The following is a 26,695-nucleotide window of genomic DNA, read 5'->3' on the forward strand; positions in this document are numbered from 1 at the left end:
TTGCATGAGAAACACTACCACCTCACAGGAGGAGATTTAAGTTATGACAACGGATCCGTGTTTTTGCAGACACTGCGAGAGGCCATTGCATATGTGGAGTAATAAATGTGTATTTTTAACACTGCCAAACCTTTGTACTCATTTCTAGGTTAGAGATCTCTAGCAGGAAAATCAAACAAAAAAAAAATTGACTCTCCAAAGCAGCCTGTGCTGCAGTCGCCGCTCCTGCTTGCGCAGCGCCGAGCGCGGCTGCTCGCCCCACGCCGCATTTTGCTCGCGGGAGCACCGTGGGCAGCAGCGTTTTGCAGCCTTTCACGTGCAGGTTGCTCCCGAGACGGTTTTTCCCTCCGCACCCCGGGGCGGGCTGGGGGCCGCGGTGCAGCGGCGGCGGCTGGAGGCGCCGGGGCTCCGCGGAAGGTTTTTGCACAGAACGCCCGTGCGCGAAGCCGCGGTGCCGGGCCGCCCTCGCCGCGGCGGCACCCCGCTGCCGCCTTCCCGCGGCGCGTGGCAGAATCGGCCGCGGCTGCAGGCGCGTTTTCCAACAGGCTTTATTGAAAGGAACGGGCACAGGCCAGACGCCGGGTGAGGGGCGCGCGCACATCGCGGGGCGACGTGGCCCGGGCGGTGCCTCCGCTGCCCACGCTTCAAACGCGACACCCTCCACGAGCGCGGCCGGCCCGGCTCGCCGCCGCCGGGGCCTGGACAGCCCCCCGAGGAGGGGGGCGCCGGGGGCCGCGGGACGGCGCCGGTCCCGGCGCGGAGCTACGACAGGGAGGTGATGTTGGAGCGGCCGCCCGGCGGTGCGATGATCTTCTGCGCCGTGCGCCTGGCCACGTGGTCGTCGGCCTGCGAGCCTGCAGCGGGCGGAGGCGGGGGGCGGCTCCGGCGCGCTGCGCCGCCAGCCCCCGCGCGCGCCGCGACGCACCGCGACGCACCGCGATGCACCGCGACGCACCGCGACGCACCGCGATGCACCACACCGCCGGCGGCAGCGACTTACCCGAGAGGCTGAACCCCGAGCGGTGCAGGTTGCGGACGGGGGCTGCCGCGGCTTTGCCGGCGCTGGGAGGCACCCGGGCAGCGGGCGCCGCGGCCCTCGCCGCGACGGCGGCGTCGTGCACCGGCCCGTCGTAGAGCCCGCGGGGCACGCCATGGACCTCGGCCAGCTACGGGGCAAAGCGACGGGCAGGGCGGCGAAGCCGGCACCGGGCCGGGTGCAACGCCGGCAGCGCCAAGCACGCAACACCACGCGTGCAACACGAGCAGCGAGGCGCGCAACACCACGCGTGCAACACGAGCAGCAGCAGGCGTGCAACACGAGCAGCACCAGGCGTGCAACACGAGCAGCGCGAGGCGCGCAACACCAAGCATGCAACATGAGCAGTGCCAAGCGTGCAACACGAGCAGCGCCAGGTGTGCAACACCAGGCGTGCAACATGAGCATCACCAGGCGTGCAACACGAGCAGCGCGAGGCGCGCAACACCAAGCATGCAACATGAGCAGTGCCAAGCGTGCAACACGAGCAGCGCCAGGTGTGCAACACCAGGCGTGCAACATGAGCATCACCAGGCGTGCAACACGAGCAGCGCCAGGTGTGCAACACCAGGCGTGCAACACGAGCATCACCAGGCGTGCAACACGAGCAGCGCGAGGCGCGCAACACCACATATGCAACATGAGCAGCAGAGCTCCACTTACCCGGTTTCTTGCCTTTATTCGTTTATAAACAAAATCCGGGAACGGCTTTCTAGGAATGAAGCGGCCGGAGCCTGGGGTGACGAAGAGGCTCCCGTCCTCCAGCACGACCCTCCCGCGGCTGATGACCACGCTGGGAGCCCCGCGGCATTCGAGTCCTTCAAAGATGTTGTACTCCAGGTCCTGGGAAAAAAAGAGCCACGGCGGCGAGTGAATTCGGGATTTGGGAAGAGAAGGTCACCGCTGACGCAACCCCCGCACGCACACATTTCTGCATGTTGCTCCACTTACTTGGACAACTAGTTGTCCCGTAATTTACCCTTCAGTTTTGAAGCAACAAAGTTCTAACTGGATGAACTAAAGCAAAATCCTCCAACCATCCAGCCTCCCTGAAGCACACGAGATGTTTACTCTCAGCGACCAATTCACCACCTCCAAACCCCAGGGAGCCCTGCTCAATCTCTACATGGTGACAGAGGTTCTTGTATTTTTTGCTGAGCCATTGCAAGTCTTCTACCAAAATAAATATGAACGGTCGGTTATACTCTTTGGGAAATGCAAAATCATGCCATTTTCTTTCCAAATCTTCCCATTACTATCACTACCAACCTCTTCCAAAAAACCCAAACTTTTCCAAAATGAACTTTGCAGTTTGAAAAGATGCTGTTTCCAAAGAGCAAAGGAGCCTTTTCTGCACTGGTGAAACAATCTGTGTCTGTTTTTAATACAAAGCAATGGAACGTTTCAATCCTAAGAATGGTTTCCTTCAGTTAAAAACATTTTGGTGAAAAAAAAACCCCACATTTTTCAGAAAGCGTTGCTACCTTAATTTAAATCAGCTCTCACACCACCCGTAACACCTCGAACGCACCCCCTAACCTCCACCTGCAGCTCTATGTCCGAGGCGCATGTTGGAAACTAACCGGGGACGCCAGTGACCGGGAAATCCACGGACGATGGAGCGCGCGAAGGCTCTAAGGAGGGGCAGAAAGCACGGACCCGGCTCTGCCGCCCCTCCCTCACAGCCCCAGCGCTTCGGAAAGCTCCAGCTCTACGGTGCCTGAAGGATGCCGTGACCGCCTGGTTTCTAAGGGAGGAGCTGCAAGGTCCTTCATCGCTTTACCCACGCTATTCCTCTCCCGGGGAACGAGCTCAGCCCTTCCCGCGCCGCAGAAACCTTCCTTCACCGTTATCCTCTGCCTCTAACTCAGAAAAGATCATTCTAAAAACGTTTTACCGAATTGTGGGATTTTGCCGAGATAATCTTTGTAGCCTTGGGATTCCACAAAACCAGGTCGGCATCAGACCCGACGGCAACGCGCCCCTTCCTGGGGTAGCAGTTGAAGATTTTGGCTGCGTTTGTGCTGGTCACTGCTACAAAATCGTTCTCGTCCATCTTCCCCGAGACCTGGGGGAGGGGAAGGGAAGGGGGGGGAGCGCTCGCTAAGGGGAAGCGCGAGGCCCTTGCCAGAAGCCACCCGTGTTTCGGTGGCCTCGCAGAGCACCGTTCATCCCGGTGCAAGACGATGCCGAGATTCTCTCGCTCGAGCTAACGGGAAACTCGGCATCGCCTGAGCTGCGTTGTCTCAGTACCTACCACGCACTTCTCCCAAATTATGGACATTCGCTCCTCGATGCCGTTGGTTCCCTCCGGAATCAGGGTGAAGTTGTCCTTTCCCACCGCCTTCTGCGCGGTGGTGAACGTGCAGTGAGCGCTGCTCGCGACCTGCAGGTCCCCGCTGCGGTCAAGCGGGACGGGACGGAGGACACAACCAATGACTAATGCAGGCACTGCCAAAAACCCCCACCCTCCTGTTCCGTTACTCCTTATGGATAAAAACACCCCCGTCTCGAGGATGAGGTGGTCCTTCATGGGACGGGTGACCTAACTGAGGCACGCACCAGCCAAGCAGCAGCCACCTCAAGCCTGGCCACCACTCTGTAGCCAACGCCATTAATATTATTTTAACGCTGCCCTTGGACCCTTGGGATGTCAGGCAGGAGCCTCTCGGCCTCACCAACCTACCAGGCCAAAAGGGACGCGAGATAGTCGGGTGTCGTGGGGTCGGGGCTGATGGGCGGCGAGGTGACGAAGGCCGCAGCCTTGGCCCAGTTCTTGCTCCAGTAGTGGGACCCGTCAGTGCCCAGGCTGGCGGTAATTGGTTCCCCATACACCACGGCACCTAGAGGGGGTCAGCAGTAACGAAGAGAGCCGTGAATGGTCAGGACAGGACCTCCTCGAGCTTGTTTTTTCACACAATACATGCGAACCCTATGGTGAACATCATTAGAAGACAATTTAATCCATCCTCAGTATTTCAGCTTTTTGAATTCACACCAGGCACTCAGACCATCTCGGATTACAGTTGCCAAAACAAATTTCTCAATCTGTCTATTCTCTCCTTAGACAATTACATCTCCTTAGACATTTACATCTAGAAGTCGTTATGCGCTCCATCTGACACCACCACGCTCAAAACCGTTACGGACCTGACGTGCCACGCAGCCTATCTCGCAAACGTAATGCTGTATTACCGACCCACAGAAGGGCCGAGGCCAGCAGGGACCTCTGGAGGTGGTCTGGGCCAAGCCCTGCTCAAGCAGGCTCAGCTGCAGCAGCTCGCCCAGGACCGCGTCCAGGTGGAGCTGAAGATCTCCGAGGATGGAGAAGAGGCACAACAGCCTCCCTGCAAAACCTGCTCCAGCGCTCAGTCACCCCCGCAATAAAGAAGCGTTTCTCCTGCATTCAGAGGGGATTTCCTGTGTTTCAGCATGTGCCCCCTGCCTCTTGCCCTGTCAGGTTTCACCGCGAGAGCCCCCGAGCCTGCTCCCCTCCAGGCGCAACAGCCCCAGCTCTCTCCGCCTCCCCGCGTACGAGGGATGCTCCCGCCCCTTCGTTCTCTTGGGGGCCCTAACGTGCGTGGAAAACGCACGCGGAGGCTTTCTTGCAAAATCTGGCAGCTGTCAGCGTTGGGAGATGACGCAGCCAAACGGAGCGTCAGGTCAACGTGGTGCAGATCGGCGCCTCCCCAGCGGGGCGACACTGCTGGGGGGCCGGCGCGGACCGCTACCTGTCTCCACGCGCTCGCCAGGGACCTCAGCCCATAACGAGCTCTTCAACCTCGCAGTTATTTAAGCGCGCCCAGGAGCACCGGCACCGGGTCAGGCAGCGTGCAGGCACCACGCAGCGCGTTACCTCTCCTCTTTGCCTGGGCTAACACGTCCGCGGCACCTTTGCTCATTATTTTGGTGACGTACAAGGGGCAGTTGGCTTGTCTGGCTATCGTAATGGCGCGGTACACTGCCTCCGCCTCGACCTGAGGGAGCAGGGAGACAAGGTGCCTTAGGACATCTCTTTCGGAGCTGAAGAGCCACGAGGAGAGACTCTTCTCAAACTCTGAGCAGGTCCTTTGGAAGCAGCGACGGCGTTACCTCCTCCGGGCGGCTGAGGACGTGCCCTTCCGGCCCCGTAATCCCGAGCTCCAGCAGCCGCTTTTGCTCCTAAGCGAGCGGAGACGAACGAAAGAAACAGTGAGTAAAGTCCGTCTGCAACAACGTGCAGCACGAAGCCCCCCGTTCAGAAGTACCCGCAGGATGACAGAAATCCCCGCGTGCTGCTACGAAACGCCACTTGTAGCACTTACAGAGCATCACACGTGCAAGAGCTTGGCAAGGGCGAGCGCGTGTAAGCGCTGCCTTGCACGCCCGGGCTGCTTTCCTTCCAGCCGCGCCACCAGCTGGGCCCCCTCGCCGCACGCTCAACGCCTCCGGAGCGGGACAGACGCCAGCGCTGCTCCGCTGCTCCGCTGCGCCCGGGGCGGGGGCTCCCGGAGCCGCCCGGCTCGCTCGCGCTCCCCGGGCAGCGGAAGAAGAGCTCTGCCAGCGCAGGTCCGGGGCAGCGGGGGTTAGCCTCCCCTATCCTGTTTGCTCACATAAACCCACCTCATAAAGCTGTCTGAGGGTCCGGGATTTACTTTCATTTTGAACTCTTCACCCACACAATATTGGCCAGTTAAGCGACCAATCGCAAGTCCGGTTCTACTTTGTATCATCTATTTCCAGCATGTATTTACCATTTTTTTCCCCAAAGGTAAAAATAACGAATATAAGCAAAGCTTGCAACGCTAAATAACTCCTCGGGTGCCAGTTTTGGAGACCGAGACGCCCGAGCGCATCGCGTGCCCTTCTGGAGGAGGCAACGCTCTCCGGTGGCAACGCGCTCAGGGCGCCTGGAAAACACGAACAGCCTGATAAAACACCGCGTAGGGCAGCTCGCGACCTGCCGCCTCCCGCGGCACCTCCACGAGGAAAAGCCAGCGCACGCAAAGCCGTCGGGGGCTCTGCCTTCAGCCGCGGCAGCCCGCTCGACCCGCGCCCCGCGCAAGCCCCGTACCTCCTCGATGATGTCTCCATTCTCCGCGTGCACTTGGGCAACGGCTCCCAGGTCTCGGATAACGCTGAATATCTCGTACATCTGTCAGGACAGAAGGGGCTGCCCCGTGTCCGCCGGATTTGACTCCGGTGGAGCCCGCGCCCACAGCCCGCCGCCCGCCCGCCCGCCCCACCTGGGCATCGGTGCACTGCAGCTTGTCCTTGTAAGCCATGAAGACCAGGAAGGAGTTCACCCCTAGGGAAAGAAGCCGCGGGTGAGCGGCCGCCCGGCGCGGCGCTGGCGGGCCGCGGGGCCGCGCCTGGGCCGGCCGGGGCTGCCGTACCCTTGTCCCTCGCCAGGGCTTCCAGCTCCTCGCGGAGGCCCTCGTGCCAGCGGGGCACGTCGAGGTGCAGCGAGTAGTCGCAGCAGGCCTGGCCGTCGGCAACCTCTCGCCAGCGCTCGTAGGCGGCCAGCAGCGTCGCTCCGGCCTCCGGCAGCACGTGGTCGACTGCGGGGACGGGGCGCGCGTGAGCCCGGCGCGGGGAAGCGGGGACGCGCGCGCTTCCCCGCCGCGGGGTCCCTTACCGATGGTGGTGGTGCCGCCGGCCAGCGCCGCCCGCGTGCCCTGCTGGAAGCCGTCGGCGGGGGCCGTGCCCAGCGCCCACAGCCGCGTGTGCGCGTCCAAGCCGCCGGGCAGCACCAGCCGCCCGCGGGCGTCCAGGCTCCGCGCCCCGGCGGGCGCCGGCAGCTTCTCCCCGATCTGCCTGCAACGACACCGGGGCGTCCCGCTGGGGACCGGGGCGAGCGGCGCCGGCGGCACTCGGCCGAGCCAACCCGCCCCTGCCCCTGCCCCTGCCCTGCCCTGCCCCACCAGCTTCTTCCAGACACCAGTCCAGAAACCAGCTTTGCTTTTCCAAAGCAGGATCACTCAGTTTTTCCCAGGAAAGCGCAAGGAAAGGGCCTTGCTCGCAGCAGACAACACTGAGTCACATGTGGGAATTGCACTGCGACACACAGATTTTCAACTTACTTTATCAAACCGTCTTCCACGAGGACGTCTGCATAAAACGACTGATCATCGTTGACAATTTTTCCTCCTTTGATTAGAAGCTGGTCACTCTAGTGGAAAAAAATGCTGCCGTTTTTTCTCTTTAAGGTTTCTCTATTTAGACGCTGCTTTACTCACCATGAGCTTTCCCCGAGCCGGGGCCGTAACATTTTGCACTTCAGGCGCCAGAGCTCAGCGCCATCCCAGCTCCTCCGTGCTGCAGCCCAGCAGCGTTTTGCAGAGGCGCCACAACGTCCCCGCCGAGGGGAGCGCGGGTTGGGGGCACACGGGGCCGGCGAGCGCTGGTATGGGGGGCAGGGGCGGCCCCGCTTTGAGCCCTGCGCCCCCCGCGCCCGCTGAGCGCCCGTCTCGCGCGGGGCAGTTTGCGAACGACCCTCGCTGCAGCGCCAGGAACCACCCCCGAGCAGACCCCCCCCCCGCACCCTCCTCAGGGACTCGGGTCTCCAAGCGCCGCTGGTCTTGGCTTCGCAAGGGGACGTTTTGCGGGCAGGTCACGGCGCCGGTGCCTCCCGCTGTGCGCGCTTCCAGGTGCGTCCTGCGGGCCCGCTGCATCAGCGGCAGGTGCCGGTGCTCGCAGCCGTCGGGAAGGAGCCGCCCGCCGCCGCCCGCCGCGGCTCCCGGGCCGGGCGGTCTCCTCCTCGCCGGGGCCGGGCCGGGCCGCGCCGCAGAGCCCGGCCCCGCCGGGACAAGGCAGCGCGAAGGGGGCTCCCGGCGCGGCTTCGCCCCGCGACGGCCCAGCCGCGGCCGCCGCTCCGCCGGCCGCGCGCGGGCCGCTCGGGGACGCGCCGCCGGCACCGCCAGCTTCCAGCCCCGCGGCGCCGGGCCGGGCCGGGCCGGGCCGGGCCGGGCCCCGGGCGCCTCAGCGCCGCGACCCCAAGGGGCGGCGGCGGCTCCGGCCTTTGTCCCCGCTCCGCGCCCGCTCCGCGCTCACCGCGCTGCGGCCGCCGCTCTTCTGGCCCGGGAACGACATCGCCGCTCCGCGCCGCTCCGCTCCGCCGCCGCGGGCCTTTGTGTCCGCGCGCGGCCCCGCGCGCCTCGGCGGCGGCGCGGCGCTGCCTCCCCGCGGCGGCGCGGCGCGGCGCGGCTGCCCCGGCCCCGGCCCCGGCCCGGCCCGCTTCCCCCCGCGAGACCCCCCGAGCCGAGCCGAGCCGCGCCGAGCCGGGGCGGGCAGGACCGCAGGGACGGCGCCCCCCTCCTCCCCTCGCCGTACCTGCTCGCAGCCCCCGGGCACGTCGGCGGCCCCCGGAGAGCGGGGGAGCGGCGCAGCCACGTCGGGGGCTTCAGCCGGGGTCGGAGCCGGGACCGGGTCTGGGGCCGGGGCCGGAGCCGGGGCGCTGCGGCCGTCGCCGTCGCCGTGGCCGTCGGGGCCGCCGCGCAGCGAGGCCAGGTCTAAGGTTTTGCTGTCGAAGGCGTCGACGACGCTGCAGAACATCCCGCCGCGCTTCTGCCGCGGCCGCGGGCTGCCGGCGCCCAGCCCCGCGAAGCAGGCGGGCAGCGGCTCCTCGCGCCGCGCCGCCATCGGGCCGGGCTCGGCAGGGCTCGGCGGGGCCGGGGGCAGCGGGCCGGGCTCGGCGGGGCCGGGGGGCTCGGCGGGGCTCGGCGGGGCCGGGCACGTCGGGGCGCAGCGCGGCCGGAGCGTCCCGCGCGGCTCCCGCCTGGCGTCGGGGCTCGCGGCGGCTCCCGGCAGCGGCCGCCCCGCCCCATCCCGCCCCGCTCCGCACCTCCCCCGGGACCCCCCTCCCCCCCGCCCGGGCAGAGCGGTACCCGCGGGGCGACCCCCCCACCGCACCCCCCGTCGCAAGCGGAGCCGAGTCGTCTCGCTTCCCAGACTGTGACTTCCCGCCTGGGGCTGGTCTCAAACGCTTCCCAGTGACTGCGGCGGGTTTTAGGTGCGCTTGGTCCCGCTGGGAGCGAAGCAACTAGAAAACGAGAATTTAGTGTTTAGGCCAGTAGGATGTAAATTACTTCATATGCATTCGCAAGAATATTTTCTTATCCACGCTAATCATAACTGACAGTTATTAGATGGATAAAAACTGATAATAATCAGTTATTCAGGCAGAACTTGACCAGTGCAGAAAGCTGCCGTGTAAAAACTACCAGCCAAGTTAATACAATGGACCAAAGGCTTCCTTTTTGCAACACAGAAAAGCAAAACAATTTATCTATTTTGAAGGCTTAAAACAGTTCTTTTTATTAAAAGTTTACAATAATTTATGTATTTTACAAATGAATAGAAAGTCTCTTGATATATATATATATATATATATATCATATGAATCACAATACAAAAATATGTGTAAAATTTTGTAATTGATCAACATCCACCCCTACTTCGGGCCTGTCAATTACTGTCAATTCAGCACTGGACCAAACATTACGTGTTTTGGATATGGTTAGTAAGAGATTATATCAGGGAACACAAATAAGTCATGGCACACCGGCCTTTGGAAAAAAACATTTGCTCTTGTTTATATTTTGCATAAATTTACAATAGTTGCTTTTTATAAAATGTACAATACTTAAATACAGGGTTTAATACACATATTCACAATACAGTTTCCTGAGTCTAAACTAAATCCATTACTGTGCTAAAACACACTGCCCGCTGCAAGGTTTTCTGGCGGCATCGGAGAAGCGAAGTGACTTGGCATCCGTCCACCCAGACGAAACTCAGGTACGCTTTTTCCTATCTGTAAGTATTTCTGTTAACAAGCCGTGTAAGGCACTCAGGGATACACTGAAGGCTACAGATATTACTCGAGTAGGAGACTTTAAATAATAGCCACAGTCCTTCAACAGCTTGAACGCTACGCACAGGCTGGGAATACACAACGTACAGTCGTTGGCAAGTAAGCTGCAATTTGAATGGATTCTAGTTTAGACGTAATTAACCCCCCACCCGCGCGGAGCAGCGATCGATCAGTGCAAACCCCGCGGGACGCAAAGCCGAGCGCCGCGCCGGCGTGCGTGACGTGCGGCGCTCGCCCGTGGGCGCGCTCGTGCGTACCGCGCGAATTCTCCTGGGCGAACCGTGCCCATCGCGGTACCTCAGGGACGACCCAAACGTGCGCTTGCTTCAGCCGGGCCCCTGCGTGGCTTGAAAGGAGCCCGGGAGCCGGGCGCGCCGCGGCGGCAGCGAGGCCGGCGCCGGGCATCTCCGCTCTCCCGCCGGCTCCTGCTGCGGCGGGGACTGCGCGCAGCCTGGCGAGCTGCTCGCCGTGCAAATTAACCCGCTAGCAGCTCGAAAGGGACTGCAAACTGGGTGAAAAATACTTCTGTTTAAATTAAGTAGCACATTTATGTAAATTTTCTGTGTATTTATAAGAAAGAAACATTTTTTACAACATTCTTTGAGCCATTTTTCTTTCCTTTGTACATATCTTTTTACATATAAATATTAACATATACAGAAGCTAGTCACTTATTTAAATACTTATCTGTCCTGTACAGTTAGCTTTTTATTTAAAAAACCCCACTGATTAAGAAAGTCTAGTTCGTGGGGAAACAGAACTGAAATTTCTAGACATGTATCCACAACATGCAAAAGCATGGCCTGAGTAAACAAAAAATGAAATGTATCCAAGCTACTTTCAAATGCTATAATCTTTGTTTTTTTTTAAGTCCTAAACAGTGCATCAAATGTCATGCATATTCACACCATAGCAGCACCTGAATTCCTATGCTCACCTGGAACATTAGGTCTGTATAGTCAGGCATTTAATTTAAGGCATTTTTATAGATGCCAGCATAGTACAGCCATCAGATTTCAATCCAACAACTTCTTTGTAGCAGTTTGGTAATTTCTTGCATTAAGGATGGGTATACTGTTGTTTGCTGTTGTTCTAAGTAAATAAAATATTGTAAGACATGAAGTATTTTGGCAGAACTCAAAATGGACATTTAGGGTTTAACAATATTGCAAGCAGGAAATGCAAAAGTAAAAATTTAGCTCAACCCAGTACCGGCATTTTTATCTGGTAGAACTGTTATTAGTTAAGTTACTTTTATAATATAGTCATATGCTGATATCAAAATCCATAACCTTTGACTTAAAATGTTTTATCATACTGCTTCAGTACAAATATAACAATTTTATGAACAACTCATTTTCGTACATCCTGGTAGTTTAGCTCCGCTTGCTGTTCACAATGTTTTGTTTAAAACATACACTGGATGTGCAAATATCCACAGGATTTTTTTTTCCAATTTCCATATTAAGGGCTTTTCTTCTTAGCTTCATTTGTAAAATCGGCACAAATTTGGAGGCGGTGCAGATACCTACAGAAGAAGAGGGACAGGAGGATTAACGACGGGTGGGATCCTCCCTGCAACGCGTGATGTTTATTTAGTCCCAAGCATTTCTGTTTCCTGGGCTTTGGTAGATCGAGCTAGGTCGCTCTCAAGGAAACCTATAGTTAGAGCAGACTCACCGAAGCGATGGTTTTTCTCTGCAGAGGTAACGTACTCAGTGGAAAGCGTATTATTTGCTGTAGCCTCTGCCATACGTTACAGAAATCACTTCTGCCACCCAGCCCTGCCCCGAGCGGTTTCAGGCCCCCGGCGGAGTGCTCCCTCGCAGCGTGCTGCACCCCGCCGCAGCCCCGGGGCTCCGGCGTCCCGCGGGGCAGCACCTCCGCCCCCCGGGGCTGCCCTCGCTCCGCACGGCCCCTCCGGCGGCGGGGGGCGCGGGCATCGCCCCCCAGAGCGGGGGCGAGCCGCAGCCCCCCACACACCGAGGCTTCTGCGCTAGAGGCGGTGCCCAGCAGAAGGACCATTTCCTGGGCAGCTGTTCTCTGCAGCGACTGCTGCGCGGTACAGAACATTCTCCCTTCGGAAATCAAAGGAGAAAACAGCTAAGACGAATCTAGCGGGATTTCTAGACGCAGCGAGTGCCGAGGAGGCTCCGTGCAGCTGCAGCACGTGCTCTCCTGGTGGAAACGACCTCGAGGAGAGGGGCTCGTCGCCGCGGCCGGCTCCTGGCGGAGAGGAACCAGCGGGGCGAACTCCCCGGCGCGGAGGCGTGAGCGCGGGCGGCCCGTTCCCGCGGCCCGTTCCCGCGGGGGCGCGTGGCTGCTCGGACCTCGGCCCCGGGCACCGTCTGGGCTCTTACGCTTGCTTATTTTAAAAGGAGCGTAGTTACTGTTCTCACACCGGGCAGTCTTCCACCAAAGAGACTGTTTTCCGGAAAGCTATAAAAAACCATGGCAGAAGACGCAGCAAGGCAAACTTCTCAAAAATTGTCATGAACGGAGCCACAGCATTCTGAGCAGCTGAGCTTTCAGCGCCAGCGAAAACGTGCAGCCTCACTAAAACAGAGCAGTCCAAAAGCGCGGTTCATCACACGCTGTGAACAAAATTTCATACTGAAACCGAATGACTGCCTTAATTAGCCTCCTACTATTATTATTACATCCTTAATTGAAGGAAATTTGTATACACACATACACACACACAGGCCTGTGTAAGTGTGTGCGTATATATACACACGCCGAGGTAGCTAAACGGGTTTACCAGAATTTCGCCAGAACCCACCATCCCGAGCTGGAAGTCCCCTTTGGGCATGATCTGGCCGCTCGTACGCTGCCGGGAGGAGGAGGGGGCTGGCGGCCACCGGCGAGCGCCGTCCCCAGCGGGCCGCGGCAGCTGCTCCCTCTGCCCCGACGGCCCGCGCAGAGGGGCCCGCGTCAGCAGCAGCAGCTGCCACGCGGTTTAGGGAAACAGACACCATTAATATTCTAAGTGCGTATTTTGCAATTTCTTGGGGAAAGTATGAAAAATTTCCGAGGAATAATGAGAAGTAGCTAAAACACACAGGTATTTCAAAGAGCTAAGTTAACAGCTTTATAGCATCTTGTTCTGCTTATGTAGCTGGATTTTTGCTAGTTAATGCAAAAATACATCTTCTTTTTGTATCTGAGCGTATGATAACGTTATCCTAGACAAGATAACTCAAGGAAAATTCAAAACAACTATTAGGAATGCTAGGTAATATTTTCTACATATATTGCAGCTGGAGAAAATGCAACGCTACCCAGTCTGAAGAGTAGCTATTTAACAGGGCTTATAGCTGCAAGGTTAAATCTATGTGTTTTAAATATAAGGTGCAAGACAGCTGCCAACACCAGAAATACTTTTCTTGTTGAGGAAAATACTGAACTTGGCACCAAGTTCCAAGAGACGTTCAGGACAGTAACAGCCCGGACGAGTGAAAGCTCCCCGGGGACAGGTCGGGCTCCTGCCTGAACTGCGAGGCACGGGAGGGTCTTTCTCTGCGATGCCAGCTCTGTAATACAGCCTGCAAGAGTGGCTGTATTTCTTGAATCAGCCATAAATTACATTAATAATTATTCTGAATGCTGTTCCCAGGGAATGAAAATACGGAAAATGTGCTACATGCAGAAAAAAACAGATTTAGTAACCGCTGCATTGAGCAAAGCCATAGAACTGTCTTGGAAAAACCCAGCCGCAATAGAAGTGCAAGTTTAATTTGGCTGAAAATCTGCACTCGCGTTTGACTGAGGCCCTCGGTCACGCGAAGCGACTGAAGCAGCGAGGCGGTCGCGGCGTGCCCGGCGTCGCAGCCGCCGTCCCGGACGGCTGCCGCGCAAAGCACGGGGCAGCCAAGCGGGCGCCTCGAGCTGGCCCGCAGGAACTCTGCTGGGGGCTCAGGCGGCACAAATTAGACCACCGTACATGAGCGACTTGCGAGCCAGAGCAAGCCGGCCTCATTTTTTGCAGGCATCTGACTATCTGAGCCACGCGAGTGGCTGAAGACCACTCATGCAGTTTTCCTTCTTTAATTCTCTACTGAGCAAAAATGAATCTGCAAAAATATTCAGAATCCCCTGCAGGAGCATCATTGCGCGCAAAGCTAAGTGAGATGCTAACCGTGGGCGACGCTAGTTCGGGTATAAAGCCTTCATTACACGTTTTGCCCCAATGTTTACATCTGGCTGCCAGCAGTGATGATTAGAAACAAATGCATGCAGGCAAGCTTCACTTTCTCCTCCTTTTGGCAGAAAATTTAATCCAATACTGGTTAACTTTTGTGCTGCAAGGAAAAGCCAGATCCTCAGCTGCTGTAAACTGGCCTCAGTTTCCCGGCCGCCACGAGTGTGGGAGAGACGGAGAGGCCAAGATTGCTGCTGCTTAAATTCCTTTGCAGTCTCTCTGCCTTGGGTAGCTACGGGCTACTTACGCGTCTTCAGAGGTGCCAAGGCAGTAGTAAGTATTTGGCACTGAGACCACATTTAAGGCCATTTTCAAATGGCTTTTGGGGCACGAATATCAACTGTCAGCTCCGAGCATCTCAGCAGCCAGCAACTAAGGAACAATGTTTTTGCCGTCCCCTTGATGAAAAAAGCAGTATTCTTGCCACATGTATAGACTATTTTATCACAATGCAAGAACCTTATTTTGTCCCTAAATCAGCGACTTGCTATTTCGATTTTGGCATTTAAGCATTTCTCAGTTTCTCAGTGCACTTTTTGCAAGATAGCTCTGAATATGTTTATCATGTATTTTGTTGCTGAGCTTGTGGCTTTGGGAAACTCTATTTTTTTCCCTTCTAAATTAGACAAATAAACCCTCTGAAGAAAAATTAACTACCAGCAGTTTCTCACTATTTGCGAGTACGAAAGCCTGGGGACGCCAAGCAGCCCCCGGGCGCCGCGTGCCAGCCCGCCGCCCCGCACGGCGCCCGGCGCGCGGGGACGCTGACCCAGATACCGGCCCTGCGGCGCCTCCGCCGCCGTTCACGGTCACCGACCGCGCTCCTCACCCTGCTTACTGAGCAGGGCAGGCCCGATGTTTAACCGTTTCCACCGCCTCATCTTTACGGCTTCCTACCGCAAGCAGATGCATGTATAAATTAAGACATTTAAGTGTGCATCTCAGCACGCCTATAAAGCGCAGCTGCCGAATGCCGGGCTCTGGCCGCTGATTTAGCTCACCCACCTTTCTTCAGCAGGGACCTGGGGAAGTCCAGCGCCGACGCATGTAAACCACGTTGCTGGAGGATGACACAGTGCTTTGATGCTGAATAGCAGGGTATTTAGAAGTCATGTTAGTCCATTACAGATGATTTACTTGTTATAATTAAGTGATAAAATCCTTCGGAAATCAGCTGGCTGTTGTATTTATATACGTGCATCTATGAGGTGTGAAGGCACTGCTGCATCTCCTGTTCAGGCGAACCCTTCTACCCCCATAACTCACAGCACATACAAGATCTCAGTGCAAATTCAAATCTGATGATAAATGTGCGTTATCTAGGCCGCATGTAAGTAAACACATCTGTTAAGAAAATGGTTTTATAGTGGATATACCACGCAATAATGGGGATATAGAAGTTACTCAAAACTTCTAAGACAGGTTGGCATAAATTACTTTGGGACTCCAAATCTGATGTTAATGTGGTTCTTGAACAGCAAAATTCAAAATCAGCAAAGTCATTTCTTCCAAATTTTGTAGCATGTATTGCTTATTACGGGTTACTCTCTAGTTCGCTTTTACATAATTTTCATATAATTGGTAAGTGATGTTAGAATGCTTTTTTAGAAGACAGATCTATTAAAAAGCAGTCATTCTGGTATTGGAAGATATGGTAAGGTAGATGTAAAATATATCTACATGCTGTGTTAGTAAAATATTAGATGATATATCACTGCTTATGACGTATCTGGAATATATAAGTGGTGTTTATTTTCTCTGTAAAGAAAGAAAAGTAGTTTAAAATATTTGTCTTGTGATATTTGTAATAATACAGATTTTAAACTTTTTTATTCACGCATATCTCTACAGGAATGTCTAATTTTAATGCGCAAGCAATAAGCACGTGACCAGGGCGCATTATGCAGCCTGGGCATCTACCCGCTGCCCCAGCCAGAGGGGCTCAGGAGACAGAGGAGGGCCTGAAGCTCCTCACTGGGATTCTCTCCATGGATTCTGCACGAGATTTTGAGATTTCGTATTTGCAGGACTCGCGTCAAAGCTGTAGACAAAGAAGCCATTGGGCTTCTGCCGAACCCGCTCCAACAGATATTTTGCACCATCAGCGCTACCCAGCAGGCGAGCGGCGCGCGCCGTTGGGTGCCGGCCGCAGGCACCCCTCGCGCCCGCCTCTGCGGTCGGGCAGCCGCCCTGCCGGCGTTTTGCCGGGGCGCTGCCGCGGCCCCCGCCAGCTCGTCAGCTGAACGTGGGCTCTGCTGCTAAATCCACTGCTACGCCTTCTGCACCGCCTGGAAATGCCAGCTACCTGCTACAGGATACGACGAAAAAGATGCATTTGGTTCGCGTGTGCTGTACGAAATGAAAACTGAGGGAGATGCAAAGAAACCGACGCCTGAAAGAGCTCTGAGAGACAGAGAATGATAAAAATGAGACAGATCTCTCATGAACCTAGTTATTCCCCCCAATTATTTTTTTACTATTGATCACCGGGTCACAGATTTAGGATCGGTTGCTGCATTAAAGCCTGACATTTAGAAAGGAGGCGTTTGCATTTCAAAGCAGGGCAGAGCCCACTCAAGTCACAAACGCAGAATTAATGCAGAAAATGCAGGCTGACACACTGGCTGTAATTCCTGCTTCTCCCCGGGGGGAAAGCAGCCTAGTGGCAGGAATTAAGGGCAAAACGTCAGCCTAGATTTCAGCCTTGACAGGGAATTCCCTTGCTCCTGTGCGTCTCGGACAGCGGCTTAACCTTACTTAAATGTAGTTAGTTCTCTTTTGCATGTGACCTTTTTGTAGCAGTTTTTAGAAAACCGAGTTGTAATTAATGCTTTCATAAACCTGCCCAGTTTACAGCCTTTAGGATTCGGCAGTCACTCTCTTGGTAAATTAGCCCAGGCAGAATAAAAGCACACTGCCTTAAAAAATATATTCCCTTTGCAGGTTTTAATGTTCTTCTTGGGAGCGGGAGAGACTCCGAATCGAGAGCGTGACTACGTCGCAGTCCTTCTACGGCAGCGACCCGCTCCGCACTGCAGCGCGAGCTGGCACCGCCTTGGCGCGCCTTGCAGCTCTCGTTCCACCAGTGCGTTAGGTCTCCAGAGGCGCCCGCTGCCGTCTGCTTCCCGCGTCTTCCCTATCTGCTGACAAAAGTGTTATTTTCCGGGAGAAAAGTACAGCTCAGCTTCCACCAGGTTCTAAAGTTGCCCGGCGCTTGCCTCATCTTCTCCGATTACGACAGACTTATAATAACTTTATAAAAAGTAGATAAAGGGAGGTTCTCAGTTTTGATATTTAAAGAACACAAGAATAATCAGTACAAAAAGTATTTCGTATTATAAAAAGGTAGATTAAAATGTCCTGGTAGAGGAATAAGGAGGTTTTCATTTTTTCTAAAATAATATATCTGTTGCTAATATGGACAAAATAAAGGGTATTAAAGAATAATTTATTATTATTCTTGATAGGATCTTTTCCACACTTTAAAAGTCATTGGAAAAGCTGGAGTTCAAGGCTTGCAGAAACCCCTGCCTGGCCAAACTGGCCTCGACCGACGCCTCGCTGCGAAGACCTGCACCTGCAGAGCACACGTAATGCGTGACCGCGCCGGAGAACGGACGCCCACCGGCGCCAACTAAAGCCGGACGATTGATGAAGATGGTTCCGGTTTAGCTGATCAAGTATCTCTGGCCTTTAGGGCCTTTCTTACACGAATTTAGCAGGAGTCAAAGGAAGGGGAAGAACAGCCATGCTCCTGCGGCTCCCTCCCTGCCGGTGTGTCCCCAAGCTGCCACCTTGCGCAGGGGTTTCCTGCAACTCGTCCTGCAGCAAAAGGTCTCCATGGACAGGTTTTTTCCCCAACTTACAGTTCCTGTCCTGAATCCTTCGGACGATTTCTAGTCCGTAGAGACAAACACAAGTACACAGAGTTCACAGCGGCGTGTTGCCGGCCCTGGAGGAAGGACCTCCGGCCAAAACCCCAAACACCGGCGGATGGGAGCAGCCAAAGCTTTGCCTGAAAACACTGTAACTACCTCAAACGCAGCAGCAGCACCACGAGAAAGCTCAACAGACCTAAGGGCCCTTTTAAACGTTAATTAAGGTGTTTAACTTGGTATTTTATACTGCCTAACAGACTCGAAATTGAATCTTTCCAAGAGAAAAGTATGGAACAGAAGATCACTGTATTCTGAAGGCGAAGTAGGCACCACAAAAGAATTGCCATTACTGTACACCAATTTACAGCATCTTTAAATTCAGAGAAAGCTCTTCTCTAGCTATCATGCATATAAGAACACTTGCATGAATTATATGCTGTACATCAGATATCTACACAACAAAACAGGAGTTACTGACTTCTTGATCACAGAGTAAAGGATGTAAAGAGTTGTCCCAGTTACTGCCCTTGCTTAATCTGTCCATGTACAACGGAAAGGATGGTCTCAATGAAACCCAGGGTATCAGCGTGGCATGAGCCGCCTCAGCTCGTGGGCTTGGCTGATGGGGTCACCTGGGCCATCGGTGATGCTCAGACCTCAAAGCCTGGCAGCTCCGACGGCCTAAGGGGAAACTTAGGATGCAGCTTCAGAGCTGTCCCAGCAGCATAAGCAGGTTTCAAACCCCAGTTTCTGAAGAGCATTCTGCCACAGGGCTAGGAGATGGACTCCTGAAAATACCACAGGGACATCAGCCAGCAAGAAGTCAAGCATCCCCCCTTTCCAGTGTCATTACCAAGTTTGAAATCTTACTTAGATTAGAGAAAGGTCAACAATTTTTTGGGCAGATGTGGCCTTTAATAAATCTCTCTCTATATATATACATATATACATATATATATATTTCCTTGGCTATTTGTTGGTTTATGCTTTGACCATGAGACTTTCATCATTTACAGAGCTATCTTTGAAAACCAGGTGAAATCCAAACAGGATTTCTAGGCTGCTTCTACTTTTAGGTTTGAAGTTCATTTTCACCTCCACTCTCGAAGCAAAAGCGGATCAAAGCTTGCCCTACTCCAATGCAAGGGATGTGGAGGGACAGCTTGCACCGAAGCAGTGCTATACCCTGGCGGGTAGCTCCACCAGGCACCGTGCGCTGCAGAGCGCTGACAGCAAGCACTGTGCTGAGCTGCCAGCATATCCTTCCATTGCCGTTTGCCTTTTCCTAAGCAAGCTCCCAGGGGTCTGCTTTGCAAGTGGTACGCTGGGAAATACACACATATACCCTGCTATTTACTGAGACACGTATACTCCTTCCCTCTGCTTCAGTCTGAACCATTAAAATCCCTTCCCCCACCTCTGGACTCTTTGCTATGGGTTATTTGCTTGTGTCCAGTGCTCCATGGAATTTGACTTTTTCTTTTAACCAATATAAAAATAGAGCTGCCTGAAAGAGTAGTGCAACATATATCTATTTGTCTTACTGATATACCTGACCGCAAACTGCTTCTAAACAACAGTCCATGCAAAACATTTTCATGCCAACAATGTTAATTCTAAGCATGACTACCGTAATAAAATAAACATTCAAATCACAAGGAGAATCCCAGTAGGTCTGCTTCAAATTCTTTTTCCAGTGGGAATTAGCAAAACCAGTAAATAGCAGCCTTTCACTTTATGAACTCAAACCTTGCCACGATCCAGTAGTCTTCCCAGACATGCCTCAAACCTACTTCTCTGCGCTGAAACCATCCTTAACCTCAATGGCGTCGTTATTCCTGCCTCAGGCTCTCCGTCTAAGCTCGTCTCTGGATGCTGTAAATTCAGACTGACATTGTCATTTCTATGTATTTCAGTTTATATCAATGGTGGAAACATTAAAGCAGAAATGCTATGCAGCACGACATCCTACAGTTTCATAGACATTGTTGTTCACTAATCTGCAGGAAATCACTGTATTATTATTGAGCATAGTCTACTCTTTACTGGTATCAAGACAGCTACAGAAGAATTAAATCAGGCTAAAAATGAACAGGCTTTGAACCATTCACTTTATCTTCCCATTAAGCCCCTTTTCTAAATTGTAGGCTTCTCAAAAGCTTGAAATTCCCCTAAGTCACTCTAAACAAAGATTTTTGAGGGTGGTTTGGGTTGTATGGTTCAGCAAAGACTTGTCAATTAGTATTCTAACAAAGTAGGTCATTACCCTTATCTTTGCACCCCTGCAACACAAGCCAGTTATGATCTTTTTAAAATGCTTGGAAACGTATGTGCAGAATACATCTGATAGAGCAATCAAGCAAAATTAAGCTCTAGCAGCTCATAATCTCCCCTATAGATCCTCTTTGGAAAAATGTGCTGCTGACCTTAAAAAAAAAGAATAATTTCTGACAACTAAAGGAAAATAATAAAAAAGCGCAAGAAAGTGATCTACGGAAAATAACCATCCACAAAAGGAACAGGATCACAGGGAGGGAGTCAGCACTGGTGCAATGGGAGGAGGCTCCATACGTGCTCCCTGGTGGGAATAGCCACCCCCACTTCAGACCAATGCCGCTGTAATAGAGGATGTAAAGACAGTCTTATGTATTATTCACATTTAAATAAAAGCATAAAGATGCGAAACTGGTATTTCTATCTCACATATAGTGCCTACACTAGCAAATATATAGTTTGTTTTTAAATTCTTTCCTAAAAATGTTAATGCCACTCTACCATCCTAAAAAGAATTTATACAGATGTAACAAACACAAGGGCTAAAGAATCTGAAAAATATATGCATTATATAAGATTATACTCTATAATGAGGAAAAGTTGGTTTATAGTTGGTTTACTATTGATCAAAATTATTGATTTTGGGGAGAAAGCCATTTAGCTATGGTTGTGAAGTACTCAGTGTTCAAAAAAAAGGAGGTGATCTTTTAGATGATCCTTTTATCATTGACAAATTTTAAATAATCTTATTTTAATGTTTTAGTATTTTAATTAATATTAAAATAATCAGCATGTTAATTTAATTCATAATGTCTATTACTAACTGGAAGCCTTCGCAGTCGTGAATCAAACTGGATCACTGCACAGATGTGATCCTTCGTTATGAAGTGAATGATCTCTGTACAAGGCTGGACACAGGACCTATTTTTGGCATTCCATTTTTTTCTGCATCAGTCTTCCATATAATTTAACATGAGGGAACACCTCTAATTTATTTATCAGAAGGAGTTTATTTAAGAAAGATGTTGAGGAATAGTGACAGGCAATGACTTCTCTCTCTCAAATGCATACGTGGACTTCTTCAAGGACTAGTCTTCAATGTCCTCATTTTATGCACGCATGCATGCATACACACACACACACACACGATGGATGTTTGGTAAAAATCTTTAGCACCAATATACTGCAAAACTCATCCTAACAGCCTATTCTGAATTTGTGACAAATTTTCTTAGTCAAATCATAATCGCTAGCAAGTGCAAAGGAATTAGTGGCTGCACTCTGCCCAACGCTTCCTACATACAATTTCTGCTAGAAAGCACTGTGCACCAAGCCCATGGAGAAATCCAGTCCCTGGGAACACTCCTCCTAAGCAGAACTGGTTACAGAAAAATGACATTGCATTAGAACTCCTCTTACTTATTTAAGTACTTATTAATTACTGCCTTTGTCAGTTAATGGTTATTTCAGCAGATTCTATTTCTGTGACTGAAATATAGAAAAGAAATAGCAGATTTTTATGACAGAACAGCAATGTAACATTTCTAAGTAGATTCCTTATAAAATTCTATTTATTTGTTCAGTTCTTATTTAATTTGAACAACTATTTAACAGAAATTTTAATAAAAATGCTATTCTTTTTTAATTAAGCTAAGATAATCAGAAAATTTACATTTTTGAGGATGCTCGGTAGATCTAAAAGCTAACGTCAAGGAAAATTGCTTATTTTCCTGAGTTTACTCATTCATTTGAAAACAAGCTAGTATTACCTATCCTTGAAAGCCTGCAGTTCCTAACGTAAATCTACGCTACGAAGTGACTACGGTGGCGCTGCCTAGACGGGCTTCCTCAAGCCGCCCCGGAGAGCAGAGCGGCTCCCGCGGCTGCCGCCCACCGCGCGGACCTCCGCAGCCTCCTTTTGCGTGCAGCACCCTCCCGTGGCTGACTCGGCCCCTCCGTTGGCTCTCCCCGACTCGCGTCCCCCGAGCTAGTCCGGCTTTACAACCTCCTTGCGCTTCCCACGGTACCGCCGGGTGCTCGTGGGCGGGCGCCTGGTTTCGCTTAAATCCAGCAGTCGAATAGGAGTGCTTAGGCTTGGAGAGAGATTTAGATTTGGTGTCTAACTAAAGGAAAAAATCCCGTCTCGTTGCACAAAAACAGTGTTTGCCACTGTTCTTGGCGTTATGAGACAAACTGGAGGCATGCAAACTCAGGATTAAAAATACCAAATAGATCTTTTGCGCGTTTGCTCTTGTTGCGGTCATTCAGAGCAGCACGGAGCTCCTGGTGGGTTAGACAGCGTGTAGGTGCTGGAAGACCTAGGACTTTCCACAAAGTTTGCCATGAATCTGAGAGAAGACAGATGAGTTATCAAAATGAAAAACAAAGGGAAATAAAGGCTCTATACATAGGTATTTAAGGGAAATAAAGGCTATAGACATATGTATTTAAATACCCTCAGCATATACAACATGCTGCGATTTCTGTGAAATCTTTGAAACTGCAGCTTTCTCTGTGCATATGTATATACACGCACACTTAAAACAAAATGTTGCTAAAAGCATGCTGAGAAATGAAGAGAAGCCAGAAGTAAAGGCATTTGGGGAGCCCTCGCAGGACCCTTGGGTCTGCCCTAGCATCGCTGTCACACGTTGGCAGGTGGCCCGTGTCCTTCTGCGCCTGAGCAGAATGTTACTCAATACCGACTACATTTCCCGTTCTAGGCACGGCCTGCGAGCTAGTCTAAGGCAAACAGCCAGATCCTGCACCGAATACCCTTTCATTATCACGAGATTCGCAGCGAGCAGTCCTCAGGTGCCTTTCACTGGACCTTCACTCGTACAGCTATAGCTCTCCAGGACACCTGGGAGATTTTGCCATAGTGTAATCCCCATCACGCGCGAGCACTGCTGAAGCCTGCAGAAGCCTGCAAGCCCGAGGGTATTACCCCGACAGCCTGTAATAATGAGCTCATATTAATATATACAAAGGCAAAGCCCTAGGTTTGCCAGTGCCATGTGTGGTCACTCAATTTTTGCTTCAGCAGATGCCTGTGACATCTCGTTGCAGGCAAAGCTGGGCAGCTGGGAAGGCAGAAGTTGATTATCCTGAAAGGCTCTTCCATGTCCTACGTACGGAAGTGTGGACCGTGCTGGGGAACCACGTCCTGTCTCATGCAAAAGGAAAAGGCTGATGGCCTTGGTTCAACACCACGGCTCTGAGGAGCTCCTGAGAACCTGCCTGGGAGCCACCAGGCCCGGCAGCCATTCCAGCTGGCTCCAGGGCGGCAGCGACGCCGAGCGCGTTGCAGAGCGGATAAAGCGGAGGGTATTTTCGGGCAGCTGCTGCTGTGCGGAGGTACCCTCGCCAGCCTCGCGGGGAGGGAGAGGAGGAGGAGGAGGAGGAGGAGCTGCTCCCACTGGGCAGCTCCTGCTGTGCCGGTGCTTGGGCTCGCGCAGACCTGAGCCAGTGCCGGCACTGGCCAGGAAATCTAGCTTTCTGCTGAAAAGTCGTTTCAACAGACATTGCCAGACAGCTCTAATCATAATGTAATGCATTTTTATTTGTAACTATTGCAAATCTAACTGGATATTGAAAGAGATGCTTACGTTTATAGCTATAGCTATGGCATATGCATGAACCTTGAACCAGTCTGATCAAAGATATATGCTTATTTCTTCATGGTTTCACTTTGCCATCTTTACAAATCTGCTCTTTTTTTATAAAAAGCTCCTCCATTGTCATATATTCATCTCAATTTTCCTTTCTGTGACTGCATGAAGTTTCTCCTTTTGGTTACTAAATACATCAATCTCACTGTTCTTCACACTTTCAAGTTGACCGCTACATCTAGGAAATGCCAGCCCCTGGCAGACCAGCGTGGCATGGCAGAAAGGAAGGATCTGAGCCAGTGGAAGACCCTTCTTTAAAAACAGACGTGCCTGAAATGCACAAGTCTAACTTTTCAAGAACAGTTTGCATCATCGAATCTAACACTAAGCCCAAATTATTTCCAACAAGTACCATTTAAGACAAATTATTCTAATACTTCTTGTATGCATCTCTCTGCATGCGGACTTCCTATGCCTGTTTAACTTCAAAAGTAGCAATCCTATCCGGAGCAGCAAATCAATAACCTGCGTTCAACCATATCAAGATCTGACAGATATTCAAACAAAGATTTGAACAGACGTTCGGTTTAGAAAAAGTACTTTGGAGGGGGAAAAAAAAAAGAAAACTGATGGGATGAAGTACCAAGAGATGATTCCTCCTTCAAGGCTGAAACACAAGTCCTTAAAGTTGCTCTAAGAAGTATAGCATCCACAAGTAACAGGACAGTCCCAACAAAACTGAAGAAAAGAGCTGGCTCCAAGCAGTATTACGCTTGCTCTCATTACTGGCACAGATCTCACTGCTGATCGACTTACCCTAAGTAGCAACTGCAGGGCTGATTGCATGACAAGAATTCTGTTTGAGAGCATTATTTTGGAGATTTTAATGTTTCTCCTCTTTTGGGGAGGGAGAAAGAAGTCGATGAAGCACTTCTCTTCCTGAGCATGACAAACTGCCCCCAGGCTATCCCATGGGATTTCTAATCAGCTATTCACTCAGTTTCTAGGCCCCCCCATCAGCGTAATTTTATTCTTAAATTTGTATCAAAAACTTTTATAAATAGCCCAGAACAGAACCTTTTCTTTCTTTTGCTGCTTAAGCAAGATCTAAGTTATAACTTGTGTTTTACACTATTGGGCTCAAAGACAGACAGTAGGGGAGCCAGAGGATGACCAGGAACAGGGAGGGAGAAAAGATATCATTTTACTTCTAATGTTCTTTTACTTTGGATTTCTCCAATATCCTGAGGCCACTCAAATAAGAAATAATATTACCCTCTGAAAAATGGACTGAACTGGTCACTGCGAGGTTGACTGTGGGAACTACATCATGTGATTTCCAGATCAGAAGTCAAAAAAGACAAGTTTCAAACGGTGATACAGTGACAGCCTCTGCTGAGGTCATTATGGTTACCAGGCAAGTAACTCATTACCAGCAGAAATTAGAAAAAAAGGGAAGTGAAAGTGTTAGGAAAATAAATATTATTCAGGAAAGCATTTTGTCTTTTTATTCCAAAATGAAACAATCATTTTCTTCTATTGCATTTGAAATACTTATTTTTAGAAGTACTATGACTGCTTGCTGTTGATACAAATTTGATGTGTTATTTCGTTATCTAGCTAGTAATTTCTTGCTAAGTGACCACTAATCTAAAAAATAAAATTAGCATTTGTTTTATATCATACAGGAATACAATACCTGAATTACAGATTAAAGCAAAATACAGATAAATAATTTTTACATAAAGAAGCCTGTCAGATAAAAATTTGCTTGTGTTATTTTATTAAATATTTTGACCTAAAAAGACTGACTCCTAGTTATGTGATTATGAAACAGTTATAAAATATATATAATTATAAAATAAATGAGTCTTCTGTTAATCAATCCATCTTACCTTTCAGTAATTCTTTGGTTTTACTTTCTGTGTTATACTTCCAAGGAACAGACGGAGCTTCTTCATCGCCATTCTGTCCATCTGGGTGTTTGAGGAACATCCTAATCACGGAAAATTCCAGGTGAGATGTTGTTCTTATTAATCTCTAATAAATCCAGATTTGCGCACTTAGCTTCAATTGCCTTTGGTGAATCATCATTTGGTGTCATTTCTTGCAGATTCCTTCCTCCTTCCTTTCTTTTTATAGAGGATGCATTTTTCTTTTCTGTCTGCTGAACCCAGCCTTCTGGGAAGTGTACTCTGCAGTGTTTGTGCTTCCTTTGCTTAAGGTAATAAAATCTTCTTCTCTCTTTTTTTCTACCTTGCCAGATTTAGGCTGTTTGGAACAGGGATTACATGCTTTTTAGTTTCATTTTTCTTCAAGCTGAACTTTTCAATGGGACAACGGTAAGTCTTGGTCATCATTCAGGATCTGCAAATTATAAATTATTGTGCTATTCTTCTCATAGTGCATAGACCATAGGGCATGGTCTACTGAGACCTCCAAACTAATGACAACCTTATTTCCGAAAGAGTCCAAACACAGCTTCATTTCTTTCCCCAAAACTGGGTGTGTGGGATATCCAACAAACTGTTGGATGGAGCATGGGTTTGAGAGATGAATACATTCTTCTGAGATCCTCCACAAAGGAGTTTGTTCTCCTCATTCGAACTGGATGCAAAATACCTTGGAACAAAACACTGTTTTCATTTGCATTTAGGTTTTTGTGGGTTACTACTCTGAAACTCTTTTTAAAATCTTTCAAGACAGGTTTTTAAATAACTATGAATAACAAATATAAATGAGTGACATACAAAACAGGACATGTTCACTTCCACAGAGAAGCAATTTACCACCTGCTTAGCAGGGAACCAAAACACATTCAGTTTTCTGAATTAGTATACT

At 51.2% G+C, this 26,695-nt stretch overlaps 1 protein-coding gene across 2 annotated transcripts; it reads right to left on the reverse strand.

Moving 5' to 3' along the window:
* Positions 1–762: 762 nt before the first annotated feature.
* Positions 763–8,656, reverse strand: DPYSL4 (dihydropyrimidinase like 4). Of its 2 annotated transcripts, none has more exons than XM_062579640.1 (14): positions 8,348–8,656; positions 7,099–7,187; positions 6,654–6,832; positions 6,412–6,576; positions 6,262–6,323; positions 6,090–6,170; positions 5,129–5,197; positions 4,893–5,013; positions 3,723–3,879; positions 3,294–3,435; positions 2,934–3,104; positions 1,700–1,879; positions 1,001–1,166; positions 763–854 (listed from the first exon to the last, which is right to left on the reverse strand). In XM_062579640.1, the coding sequence occupies exons 1-14, from the start codon at positions 8,654–8,656 to the stop codon at positions 763–765; spliced, it is 1,983 nt and encodes a 660-aa protein (XP_062435624.1). The 2 variants fall into 2 exon arrangements, with proteins under 2 accessions (XP_062435624.1, XP_062435625.1); XM_062579641.1 differs by lacking the exon at positions 8,348–8,656 and adding an exon at positions 8,069–8,107.
* Positions 8,657–26,695: the final 18,039 nt, after the last annotated feature.

The sequence above is a fragment of the Rhea pennata genome, chromosome 7 (genome assembly GCF_028389875.1).
Source record: "Rhea pennata isolate bPtePen1 chromosome 7, bPtePen1.pri, whole genome shotgun sequence".
Classification (NCBI taxonomy): Eukaryota; Metazoa; Chordata; class Aves; order Rheiformes; family Rheidae; genus Rhea; species Rhea pennata.